At 36.1% G+C, this 14,230-nt stretch overlaps 1 protein-coding gene across 2 annotated transcripts in view; it reads left to right on the forward strand.

The window, feature by feature from the left end:
- The window catches only part of LOC100915461 (kelch-like protein 4), a 257,692-nt gene extending 250,402 nt beyond the window's left edge, over window positions 1-7,290 (forward strand). The window contains exons 10-11 of one of the 2 annotated variants that reach the window (XM_031944661.1): window positions 2,938-3,109; window positions 5,546-7,290. In XM_031944661.1, the coding sequence (XP_031800521.1) occupies window positions 2,938-3,109; window positions 5,546-5,605 (232 nt within the window). In that variant the 3' untranslated portion in view covers window positions 5,606-7,290. The remainder of the gene's footprint in view (window positions 1-2,937; window positions 3,110-5,545) is intronic. The other variant, XM_031944662.1, reaches the window with a different exon arrangement.
- Window positions 7,291-14,230: the final 6,940 nt, after the last annotated feature.

Raw genomic sequence — 14,230 nt, forward strand, 5'->3', positions numbered from 1 at the left:
GACTAAACATCACTATAGACCAGACCATCCAAATAACTGAGCATTCTCTTTTGTGTGTAGACTGGGAAAATTTACGCTAAATAGTTATCTCCTGAGAGACAGTATCTCCAGACTCCCGGCCTCAGTTTCCTCACCCACTTAAGACATACGTTTTAAGCACTGTACCACCCCTGGATGTAATGTCAACCTCAGTCCCCCAAGCTAGCCTACACATCTTGTTCCAGGCCATTCCTCCCATGGTACCAGATCATCTCAGAATGACAGAAAATGCTCGATGGCACCTAGTAGAAGCGACCTCATCCAGCCCTCTCACTTTTCCAATTAGGGAACCATGGCCTAGAGAGAGTATGTGTCTTGCTACAGATTACACAGGTAGGAAGCAATCAAGCTACACTGAAACCCAGGGCCTCCAGCTTTCTCTTGCACCACACTGCTTGTCTCAGAGGTGACTTGACTTTAAGGAGTTGAAGGACGAGGACATTGGTTTGGTGGCCATGGAGTTTTATATTCTATAGAGGTCTAAAGGTCCACAGGAAGTGAAATTTCCTTGCAAACACATACAGCAAAAATAATAAGATCTCCTTTTTCTTGTTCCAGATGCACTTAGCTTATCAACAACAGTAATAATAACATCAATAATACTACTAATATTAACTTGCTGTTTATATATAGACTTTTAAGGTTTTCAGGCTTCTTTCCCTCTATTATCTCATTTAACATATGGACTGACAGCATCATTTCCTAATTCACCATTCTTCCTCTTTAACAACAACAACAACAACAACAAAATTGTTGAGCCTTCAGTTGAAACATGTTCAAAAATCCTTGCAAAGAAAGTGACAAAATGTCTCTCACCGAGACTTCTTTTGGCCTTGAAAAATGTGGAGGAGCCTCAGATCCAGCTGTGTGCCACCAAAAAATAATTTGGGTTGTAGTAGGAGTGAGGGGAATGAAGGTGATTCCCTTTACATCAGTGGGGGGAAAAAAGTACAGAAAGTTATGTAGATGTCCCTAATAACATTGGAATTAGCGAAACAGGAGTAGAAACTTGGTTCTCTTGACTATTGGCTCACCATGCTTTTCCTGAGAGCATCCTCAGCTGTATAGTGTGTATACCATAGCTAATATCTAAGGGGAAAGAGAAACAAAAGGGAAAGAAATTTCTTTAGGTTTGCAATCAGCCCGTTACTAAGCATATGGATCTGATGGTCTTTTCCTGAAGGTCTTTATTAGTACCAATGTTGTAGACATTTGTCCTTCACTTACCTTTTGGAAGAGTAGATATTACTCAGCTCCTCTGGCTAATGTGAACATTGGCCAGATTTTATTAGTCACCATGAAAAAACAAAATTTTGAATCTTTCGGAGCAAAAGAAAAACAAGTTATTTAAAATGAGTTGTTATTCACACATGTGGCCGTCCTCATAGACAGATGAGTTTTGCAGCAATTGATCATAGCAGTTTTGTTGAATTGAGGAGGATTCAGTGTGATAGAAAATGAAGCCAGAGAATTTAACAATGTTATCACCACATAATGTGTAATATAGTACATGCTGCTAAAATTTAAGTGATTCAATATTTAATTTTTTTAATGTTGTGTTGAATCTATACAATCTAAAAGAGTCCGGAGTACACAGACAAGTTGATCTATTCATTCACTCACTCACACTTACTAAATAGCTATTCTGTGCAATGTATTTTGCTAGATTTGGGGGAAGATAGAAAGATCAAGAAGGCCCTGTCCCTTCCCTCAAAGAACTTATAATTAATGCATTTGCTAGAAAGAATACATGTATGAAGTTAGATATGTTACAAAGCATGTTAAGCGCATTAAAGAAATACAAATTGGCCTTAGGTCAGATTAAAGAAAAATTACATTTCGATCATGTTCAAATAGAAACAGATGGAACAAAGTAGATGTGATAGAAGAGATACGTTAACAAGAAACTTGAACTTTAAAATTATTATTTTAATATTTTTAATTTAAAATTAATTATTTTTCTTTACTCAAATAAATTTACCATTTGATTTTTTTTAGTACAAAAAATAAAATCAGAGAGGCTTGTAACAAAGGTTAAGGTGAGTGGATTGGTTTATTGGTTTCCCCTTTTTGATTTTATTATTCTATACCAGCTAGGAAAATGCTACAAGCCTCGTGACAAGAATTCCTCAGGCTTTCCAATGAGTAAGCATAACTGGATTTTCTTCTGTGCCAGTGACAGAAAAGATTAAGGGGGAAGGAGTTAACATGAAAATGAAAGAAAAAAAAAAACAACCTACAAAACCTAGGGCCCCTCCAAAAAAGAGGCAAGGAAATAGTGGAGAAGAACAAACTAGGAGTGTGGCCAATACCTCTCTGCAAACAATATTAAATACAAGGTGCCCTGATTCTGGTACCCAAAGTCTAAAAACTTGTAGTTACATTCTGTGTTATTTTCAATTTCAGTCCTTCCACAGGTTGGGACAGGTGCCTCATATAAAACTTTGATCAGGAAACAAAATAAAGTCAAAGTTACTCAAAAAGCATAATTTTAGCCACTGGGCAGTTTTTCTTTCAGGGATGTTATGAGGAATTCTAAGACTTCCTCTCTGAGCCAACAAAGACATTTTTGATAACTTGCAAATGTTTTATATATTTATAATGTGCTTGGAGAGTCCTCTAGTGGTTGAATGAAGACATGCAGCCTATTAAACAGTCCTAACTTTATTAAGGAGAGCTGTTAAATATTCTTGAATTATACTGTCAAGTTTTTGTTTTGAGAAGTCCTTGTGTATTTCAATAATATGTCTGTACATATATATATATATATATATATGTTTTATATGTGTGTGTTTCTGTGAAAATACATATGCAAATTTTACATATGTGTAGATGGTTATTTGGAGCTGTCTTCCCACTGGATTACCTTCCCACAATTTTTCTTCTCAAATTTTTTAGATATGACCCGAAGACAGACACATGGACAACGGTAGCACCTTTAAGTGTCCCTCGTGATGCTGTCGGAATCTGTCCTCTTGGAGATCGCCTGTATGCTGTAGGAGGATATGATGGACATTCGTATTTGAACACAGTCGAGTCCTATGATACACAAAATAATGAATGGACAGAGGTAAGAATGTAGAAACACTGATACACAGAGCACTTTTCCCTGGATTCAAAAAAGGTATCCCAACTCTTGGCAACTCTGTTAGCTGCTGAGCAGGGGGCAAAGAGGGGGGCAGGATTCCGTGAAATGTGTTACAATCACAAGATGCTGGAGTGGGGCGTGCCATCTCACACCATCCAGTTCAGATGCCCATCTGCAACTCAAATTCTCCTGATGAACTTCCTGACAAATGAGCCACTGGATTCTGCTGAAGAGACTTCCAGTCATAAGAAATGCAGGTCTTCCTATAACAGTCCATTCTTTGGGGGAATAACACTAACTGAAAACCTTGCTCCCCATCTTTCCTGGTTGTGCTCACTTGAATCAAGTAAAATAAATAATAAACCTAACCTTCATTCTGTGGAACAATCATAACAACCTTAAAAAATAGAAAGAAAGCAAGACAGCCCTGGGTCCATATTCGCTAACGAGAATGCTTCATATCATAGATTTGAGATAGAATCCAATCCCTTCTTACTAAAAGCTGGGATCATAAAGGGCTTCATGTTGGAGATGGCATATGAAATAGAGGAAACCCAAAAGGCCATCTAGTCCAACCTACTTTTCTTTCAGATGAAATTCAATTCAGAATAGTTGCCCAAGGTATATATGTAGTCAGTGACAGAGCTGGGATTTAAACGCAGGTCCTTTCACTCCAAATTCAAACTAGATCCCTTCAAACCCTCCCCATTGGAAGTGCCTTCTTTCTGAAGGTCCCCCCTGTTTTTCCAGTTGTTGGGTTCATGACCTGAGTAATCTTTAACATTTCCCTCCCCTTGACCATATATGATCAGTTGCCAGGTTTTGTCAGTTCCAGTCACACATCATCGCTGGTATATTTTTCACTCACATGCAGCCTCCGCTGTAGTTGAGACTGTTGGCCCACCTTTCTCGACTATGACAGTGATCTCCTATTTGGTGTCTCTCCCCATCAGCAGCCTATCTTCCATGGAGTTGTGAAATAAGTTTTCCTACTACATCCATCTCTGTGTGTCATTCCCTTGCCCAAGGAGCTTCAGTGGCTCTCTAATAGTCTGATAGAAGAGCTCTGAGATAAAACACATATTCCTTTGTCTGACATTTTATACAATCAGAATTCCTTTCTACGTTTCCTGAACATTACCTCTTCACACACTTTCCATTCCAGCCATGCCATACAAAACAAGCTGTTGCTCATGCTAATGTAGCAACCTATGCAAAACGAGGTATAGATTCCCACCCCAAATAAATTTATTTTACCTGGAACCCTCTAGAGAAAGAGGCTTAGCATGAAGAGTTATCCACAAGAGAAATCTGAGGTGATGGAAAAGAGAAACTTATTTCAGTAACCCCCAATCACCATATGTAACTGAGGTGATCAGGAAATTTGAGCTGAGGAGCAGCCCTGTGCACAGAGGACAGAAAGGGAAGAAGACCACTATTAGAGAAGGAGAGATTGAGCTAATATGTAAGAATGAACGAACATTCCGAGCATTATACATTAAAGGGTACAATGAAACTATTTTGCTGAGAGCAACTTTTTTTTTTTGGCTTTGATGTCTTTGGATAGTAGGAGAGACTATCTTTTGGAGGATCCTAGACTTGTGCTTTAGACTCCAAGAGATATAGCAGAAATAACACCATACTCCAAGGTCAAGAGACCTTTCTAGGTTGTGGCTCTCCCGTTAACTAGTTAGATGTTTCAGGGCAAATTATCTCCCTTCTATGGGCCTTAGCTTCTTCCTGCACCTGTTGTTTCATTTAGATACCCTGGCTGTCTTTTCTAGCTCTTACATCTTCTAGGTTTCGGATTTCTAAATGTATGTCACAAAAAGAGGTAACACTGAAGAGACTTACATGAACTGATGCTGAGTGAAATGAGCAGGACCAGAAGATCATTATATACTTCAACAACAAGACTATATGATGATCAATACTGATGGACCTGGCCATCCTCAGCAATGAGATGAACCAAATCAGTTCCAATAGAGCAGAAATGAACTGAACCAGCTACGCCCAGAGAAAGAACTCTGGGAGATGACTAGGAACCACTACATAGAATTCCCAATCCCTCTGTTTTTGTCCACCTGCATTTTTGATTTCCTTCACAGGCTAACTGTACACTATTTCAAAGTCCGACTCTTTTTCTACAGCAAAATAGCTGTTTGGACATGTATACATATATTGTATTTAACTTCTCCTTTAACATATTTAACATGTATTGGTCAACCTGCCATCTGGGGGAGGGAGTGGAGGAAAGGAGGGGAAAAATTGGAACAAAAGGTTTGGCAATTGTCAATGCTGAAAAATTACCCATGCAGATAACTTGTAAATAAAAAGCTATTAAAAAAAAAAAAAGAGCTAACACCCATTCCCCGGGATCGCATTTAATGACATCAATCTGTATCTCTTTCTCTTCAGGAAGTTCCTGTTAACATCGGAAGAGCTGGAGCATGTGTTGTGGTTGTAAAACTGCCCTGATGAGATCCAGCAAATTTAAAAAGCAAACCAAATTCCCAGCCCATGAACCAGTGCAGGAGGAGAAGAAGAAACCAAACACATTTGAAATAGCACCTGTACTTGTTTGGAGCTAGTTACTGAATGGCCAAATCATATCGGATTTGGTATAGAGTTTCTTTATTTTCTGAGCAGAAATTACACATGACAGCCATCTACAAATGTTGTCATAGTTGATTCATATAAATCCCCACCTAATAAACCAAGCTTCAGTCTTATGAATGAAACGTGGTAAAGACCAGGACATGTTATCATGTGAAACAAAATGGAAGAAGGAGTGTTGGCTTTAGAGTCACAGGACCTTGGTTCAAATCCTGGATCTACCACTTGCTACCTATATGATCTTAGGCAAGTCAATCTATCTGGGCCTCAGTTTCCTAAGCTATAAAATAAAGAGGTTGGACTCTATGACCTCTACATCCCTTACAGATCTGAATCTATGATCCTATGACTTGATTGTCTCTAAGACCCTACCATTTCTGTGTCCTTCACTAAAACTCAAAGGAGGCTTTAACATGTTTTCCAAACCTTCACGGTATTAGTAGCAGTTTTCAATTTCAAAAACTTTCAGAATTGGCAAATGCTGTGGAATTGTCCCTTGCCAAAGGGAAAAAAGTTTGTCTGATTACCTAAAATATTATGATTGAACATCAGAGTGAGAATATCTGAGGCTCTAAAGTAAGAATGTTCAAATCTCGTTAAATTCCAAGAAGACATTCGTTTCTTACTCCATTATTGTCTCAAAAAAATACTAAAAATTAGTCTGTTGACCCATACTGCTGCTGTGCTAATTGCAAAATGCTACCTTCTTCATGAAAATAAGAGTTCTTCACTCACCATCTGCTAGGTCTTACTCACCAATTGAATTGTACTTTCTTTATATTTAATTGTGGATGAGATCTGGCAGCAAGATATAGTTAGGGGCCTTTCATAACCAACTCACACATTGAAAAAAATACAGTATTTGTCACATCAATACAAACTATGATTTAGCTTCAAAGCACCACCTGCCACCAAGGGAGAGTGAGTAGTAAGCTCCTAAAACATGCCTGGGAACTCAGATTATCAACCAGTAATTAATTACATTCGCTAAAAATTAAATAAAATTGTGATTGAAATTCAAAATGGAGATAAGCTTCATAGAAAGTTGGCGATCACTCGGAAACACCAGTGTTCAACATGCATGATTGTTCCTACAGTTTTCTTTCATATGTCAGTTTATATGAAGTTGATTTTCCTTGCCATTGTTTTTGCTAATTTCAGTCTTGTAAGGTTCCAATAAGGAACATTTAGAATGTACATCTAATCAAATATAAAATTGTAGTTGGGTAGTGACCATTTTGACTTTAAAATTTACCTTTCATTTAGCTATAAAATCATTCAAGGTAAATCATTGAGAAAGTCTTCTTTTGACAGCTTTGCAGGTTGTGAAATTAGATTTCATTTTCAGATTATGAATGAATACACGTTGCTTTCAATGAGCTTTTTACCATTGGTTGTAAAAAAAAAAAACAAAAAACTTTTCAGAATCTTCACGGAATGATACAGAGAGTGAATCATCTTTATTGGATTTTAATGTTGCAATGGAATTGACACAGTGATATTTGGAATTTGGTATGTGGAGTTCAAATAAACGTGGCTTTCTCTGATAGAATGAGTGATTCTTGGATGTGGTGAATGTAATTGTCTCCCCCCTCCTTTTTATGCTCTCCTTTCCAGTACCCAAAGTAATGTAACATAAATATCCAGGTTTGATAAAGTCTTTATACAACCCCACAAGTGCTCCTTCAGAGCAGATGCCATGGCAGAGCCTTCTTTTCTATTACTCAAAGCACCTAAAAAGTTCTAGATACATAGTGATTATTTAAAGACTAAGCAATTACTCTTCATTCCCAACCAGGACCTAGAATTTAATATGGACATCCATAATATCCTAAGATTTAGAGGGAGAAAGGATTTGAGAAATCATATACTCCCTCTTTTTATAGAGGGAAAAACTGAAGCAAGCCATATAGTTAGTAAATAAGAGAGGCAGGTCTTCTGACTTCAGGTCCAAGGTTCTTTCCACCATATAATGTTGCCTTCAATGCTGTAGCTTAGGATAAGGAGTGTGAGAAAGTCATGGGAAGATACGTTTGGATAGAAGAATCCATCGTCTGTAAAGTTGTATCACATAGACAAAAGCCCACCACCCATTTGGAAGAGCAGCCTTGTCCTCCTCCTTAGCTATTTATTATCCATCAATATTGCACTCTACCTTGCAGGGTATATGTACTTTTCATGGCTCACAGCATCCAAAGGTAGGGTGTCAGAAGAGTAAAGCAGTTTCCCTCAAGATTCTTCTTTGCAAGCTTGGGTCATGTGGCATTTAAGCAGCCAGGTCAAGGTGGGGCTGAAAAAACTGAATTTAGATGGAGAAATCTGCTTCTTTTGTATCTAAGGGAGGAAGAGAAAGGATAGTGCTGACTTTCTTGACTCAGAAGAAAAACTTAGAAGTCACCAAGTCAAGAATCTTTTGCTAATCGACAAAAGTACAAATTTTTGACACCAAAACAAATATATCTCAATAGTTTTAATTATAGCCATCTTGACAACATAAGTAAACACCTCCATTTTTTGATTGAAATAATCAGTCCAGGTAAACATATTCATTCATTCATTCAAAAAATAATTTTAGTAGCACCTCTGTACCTCACCGAAGGCTAGTTATACAGATCTTTAGTCAAATTGGCCCATTTAATGGGGAAAGTCGTTCCTGTTGTATAAATTATGTGTAACCCACCTGACCAACTCAAACTGAAATGACTGGTTTTTTGCCCAAATTCTGTAATGATAGCTCACAAATCTCTTTTAAGGAATCAATGAAAGGGAAAAATCTCATCTCATGAGCTTTCTGTTAACAATACCAAATGCAAATGAAGAAAGTTGTGTGTTGCCACAATCAGGAAAACCCAGGACCTAGCAGCTTGCAGTTTTCACCTTAAAATATCGAAGGCTCTGGAATCTGATATTCTGAAAGGCAAAGGAACTTGGATTGCAACCAAGAATCAACTATCCAGCTAAATTGAGCATTATTTTTCAGGGAAGAAGGTGAACATGCAATGATACAGGTTACTTTCATTTATTTCTGATGAAAAGACCAGATCAGAACAGAAAATTTGACCTCCAAAGAAGCATAAAAAGGAAAGAACTCTTGAGAACTATAGCTCTCTTATGGGTATACTTAGAGAGGGCAAGTATAATAGGATTTCACCGTGATAATATAAAAAAGAAACAAGAGGTAGAAAGGGGATTGTACTGGAAAAAAGAAAATGGAGGTAAAATGAGGGAAATTACTTCTCATGAAGTATTATAATTGAGAGAAAGAAAGGAGGAGATGAACATTGTGTGAATTTTACTCTCATCATATTTGACTCAAAGAGAAAATATCAGATCTATTTGGTTTCACAGAGAAGCTTGTCTCATCTTATGGAGAAGTGGGAGAGGAAAGGGGAAAGAAAGCAAATGGAAAGGCTAATAGAAGGGAAAACAAAAGTAATAGGGAAAAGGTCTTAGAAAGGGGGAGGGCTGTTTGAGGGAGGTGGTGATCAGAAGCAAAACCCCAGGGAGGAGGAAAGGGGGAAAGGAAAGAGAAAAGCATAACTTGGGGTAAATTAAATGGCGGAAAATACAGAATTAGTCATTTTAACTGTGAATGTGAATGTGAACTCTCCCATAAAACAGAAGCAGATAGCAGACTGGATAAAAAGCCAGAACCCTACAATATGTTGTTTACAAGAAACACATTTAAAGCAGGGTGATACATACAGAGTAAAGGTAAAAGGATAGAGCAGAATCTATTATGCTTCAGGTGAAGTAAAAAAAAAAAAAAAAAAAAAAAAAGCAGGTTTAGCCATCCTTATCTCAGATCAGGCAAAAGCAAAAATTGATCTAATTAAAGGAGATAAGGAAGGAAACTATCTTGCAAAAGAGTAGCATAGACAATGAAGCAATATCAGTACTAAAAATATATGTACCAACTGGTGTAGCATCTAAATTCCTAGAGGAGAAGTTAAGAGAGCTGCACGAAGAATTAGATAGCAAAATTATACTAGTGAGGGATCTCAACCTTGCTCTCTCAAACTTAGATAAATCAACCCACAAAATAAATAAGAAAGAAGTTAAGGAGGTAAATAGAATTTTAGAAAAGTTAGATATGATAGTGTAATATTCTCTCTAAAATATAATATTCTCTTGTTGGGGTTTTCTTGGGGGTCTTTGAGGCAGCCTTCCTTTCAGTTCAGTAATCACCACAAGTGCAGCCAGGGATTAAAGTCCAAATCCTTTATTGTCTCTTTCCAAGTCTTGTCTCCTTTCCTGTGGCCTGGTTAATTTTCTTATAGTCCAAATCCTTTATTATCTCTTTCCTGGGGCTGGGCAGCTTTCTGGAGAGCCTTTCAGTCTGGCCTTGGTTCTGAGAGCTTGAGCTCCCGCCTGCCTTCTCTAGCTTCTGAATCTCTCCGACTGTCTGAATCCAAAGGTTTGTGCTTCAGTCTCCAGCCAGCACAAAGGTGGAAGATGGAATGAATCTGTCTCCGCCTCCGAGAGCTTCTAGTGCGCTTGTCCTTCTGGCCCTGAGAGCGTCTTGCTTATATGCTATACACTGAGTACACACCAATCATTATATCACTAGGAAACCATTATTTGTTGTAGGATTAAATCAGTGCTAAACTAGATTTAACCATTGTCTCCTCAATTCCACTCAGCACCTTGTTTCAAGTTCTGGCCCATAACATCTCCTTGTAGGGTTAAATCAATCATACTGAACCAGGCTAAATTCGATAACTATTGCCTCTATCAATTCCACTGACTTAGTACCTTGTAAGAAACCTTTGTTTCAAGTTCAGAGTTCTGGCCCACAACATGATAGATCTTTGGAGAAAATTCAAAGGAGATAGAAAGGAGTACACTTTTGTTCCTGATGGTGCATGCAACCTATACAAAAACTGATCATATATTAGGTCATAAAGACCTCAAAATCAAATGTAGAAAATTACAAATAGGAAATACATTTTTTTTTCAGATCATGATGCAATAAAAATTACATGCAATAAAAGGCCAGGGGAAAATTGACCAAAACTTAATTGGAAACTAAATAATCTAATCCTAGAGAATGAATGGGTAAAGCAACAAATCATAGATACAATAATAATTTCATCTAAGAGAATGACAATAATGAAACAACATACCAAAATTTTTGGGATGCAGCCAAAGCAATTATTAGGGAAAATTCTATATCTCTAGATGCTTACTTGCATAAAATAGAAAAAGAGAAGATCGATGAACTGGGTTTGCAACTACAAAAGCTAGGGAAAAAAACAAATTAACCCCCCCAATTAAATAGCAAATTTGAAATTCTGAAAATAAAAGGGGAGATTAATAAAACTGAAAGTAATACAACTATTGAATTAACAAACAAAAGTAAAAGTTGGTGTTATGAATAAAACAACAAAATAGATAAACCTTTAGTTAATTTGATTAGAAAAAGGAAAGAAGAAAATAAAATTTTTAGTCTCAAAAATGAAAAGGGAGAACTTTCCACCAATGAAGAGGAAATTAAAGCAACAATTAGGAGTTATTTTGCCCAACTATATGTCAATAAATTTGATAATCTAAGTGAAATACCTACAAAAATATAGATTATCCAGATTAACAGAAGAGGAAATAAATTACTTAAATAGTCCCATTTTAGAAAAAAGAAAGAGAAAAGGCTATTAATCAACTCCCCAAGAAAAACTCTCCAGGGCCAGATGTATTTATATGTGAATTCTACCAAACATTTAAATAACAATTAATTCCAATACTATACAAACTATTTGAAAAAATAGAGAAAGAAGGAGTCGTAGCAAATTCCTTTTATGACACTGATATGGTACTGATAACTAAACCAGATAGGGTGAAAACAGAGAAAGAAAATTATAGACCAATTTCCTTAATCAATATTGATGCAAAAATCTTAAATAAAATATTAGCAAAGAGATTACAGAAAATTATCCCCAGGGTAATACACTATGATCAAGTAAGAGTTATACCAGGAAGGGAGAGCTGGTTCAGTATTAGGAAACCTATAAGCATAACTGACTATATCCGAATCCAAACTAACAAAAATCATATGATTATCTCAATAGATGCAGAAAAAAAATTGATAAAATCTGACACCAATTCCTATTAAAAACACTAAAGAGTATAGTAATAAATAGAGTTTACCTTAAAATGATCAGTAGCATTTATCTAAAACCATTAGGAAGCATCATTTCTATTGGGAACAAACTAGATCATTCCCAATAAGATCAGAGTTGTGAAACAAGGTTGCCCACTATCATCATTACTATTCAATATTGTAGTAGAAATGTTAGCTTTGGCAATAAGAGAAGAAAAAGAGATTAAAGGAATTAGTGTAGGTAATGAGGAAACCAAATTATCACTCTTTACAGATGATATGATGATATACTTAGAGACCCCTAGAAAACAAACTAAAAAATTACTAGAAATAATTCACAACTTTAGCAAAATTGTAGAATACAAAATAAATCTTCATAAATCATCAGTATTTTTATATATCACCAACAAAGTCCAGCAGCAAGAGATACAAAAAGAAATTCCATTTAAAATAGCTGTCTATAATATAAAATATTTGGGAGTCTATGTGCCAAGGCAAAGTCAGGAACTATATGAGCACAACTACAAAACACTTTCCACACAAATAAAGTCAGATCTAATCAATTGGAAAAAAATCAAAGCTCATGGGGAGGCTGAGTGTATAAAATAAAAATGACAGTACTACCTAAATTAATCTACTTTAGTGCCATACCAATAAAACTTCCAGGAATTTATTTTACAGAGCTAGAAAAAATAATAACAAAGTTCATCTGGAAGGAGAAAAGGTCAAGAATTTCAAGGGAATTAATGAAAAAAAAAAAAAAAGCAAATGAAGGTGGCCTAGCTGTGCCAGACCTAAAACTATATTATAAAGTAGTGGTCATCAAAACCATTTGGTACTGGCTAAGAAATAAGGTAGTCAACCAGTGGGATAGGTTAGGTTCACAGAACAAAACAGTCAATGACTATAGCAATCTAGTGTTTGACAAACCCGAAGATTGGGATAAGAACTCACTATTTGACAAAAACTGCTGGGGAAATTGGAATCTAGTATGGCAGAAACTAGGCACAGACCCACTCCTAACACCCTATACCAAAATAGGGTCAAAAAGGGTTTTTGATTTAGACATAAAGAGCAAATCAGAAAAACAAAGGAGAGTTTTACCTCTTAGATCTGTGAAGAATGAAGGAATTTGTGGCCAAAGAAGAAATGGTGTTCATTACTGAACACAAAATAGATAATTTTGATTATATTAAGTTAATTAATTATGTAATTATCAATTAATTATAATATTATTTTTATAGTGTAGTTAATTAATTAAAACTGTTAATTAATGTAAGGTTGATATGAGTAAATATAATATTAATTAATGTAATTGATAATATATGATTATTAAAATATAGCACATTAGCCCTTTTTGTAGTGGCTAGAAACTGGAAACTGAGTGGATGCCCATCAGTTGGAGAATGGCTGAATAAATTGTGGTATATGAATATTATGGAATATTACTGTTCTGTTAGAAATGACCAGCATAATGATTTCAGAAAGGCCTGGAGAGACTTACACGAACTGATGCTGAGTGAAATGAGCAGGACCAGGAGATCATTATATACTTCAACAATAATACTAGATGATGACCAGTTCTGATGGACCTGGCCATCCTCAGCAACGAGATCAACCAAATCAGTTCCAATGGAGCAGTAATGAACTGAACCAGCTACGCCCAGAGAGAGAACTCTGGGAGATGACTAAAAACCATGACATTGAATTCCCAATCCCTATATTTATGCCCACCTGCATTTTGGATTTCCTTCACAAGCTAATTGTACAAGATTTCAGAGTCTGATTCTATTTGTACAGCAAAATAACGGTTTGGTCATGAATACTTATTGTGTATCTAATTTATATTTTAATATATTTAACATCTACTGGTCATCCTGCCATCTGGGGGAGCGGGTGGGGGGTAAGAGGGGAAAAATTGGAACAAGAGGTTTGGCAATTGTCAATGCTGTAAAGTTACCCATGCATATAACCTGTAAATAAAAGGCTATTAAATAAAAAAAAGAATCTTACCTTTTCAAAAATAAAAATAAAATAAAATATAGCATATTGTGTATATATAATTATATTAAGTTCTTGTACAAACAAAATTAATGCAGACAAGATTAGAAGGGAAACAATAAACTGGGAAAACATTTTTACATTCAAGGGTTCTGATGAAGGCCTGATTTCTCAAATATATGGAGAACTGACTCAAACTTATAAGAATTCAAACCATTCTCCAACTGATAAATGGTCAATGATATGAACAATTTTCAGATGAAGAAATTGAAACCATTTCTAGTTGTAATGTCCTCTGGTAGATTTTCTTGGGGTCTCTTGGAGCAGTCTTTGTTTCAGTTCAGTAATCACCACAAGAACAGCCAGGTTTTAAAGTCTAAATCCTTTAT

The sequence above is a fragment of the Sarcophilus harrisii genome, chromosome X (assembly GCF_902635505.1).
Source record: "Sarcophilus harrisii chromosome X, mSarHar1.11, whole genome shotgun sequence".
NCBI classification, from domain to species: domain Eukaryota; kingdom Metazoa; phylum Chordata; class Mammalia; order Dasyuromorphia; family Dasyuridae; genus Sarcophilus; species Sarcophilus harrisii.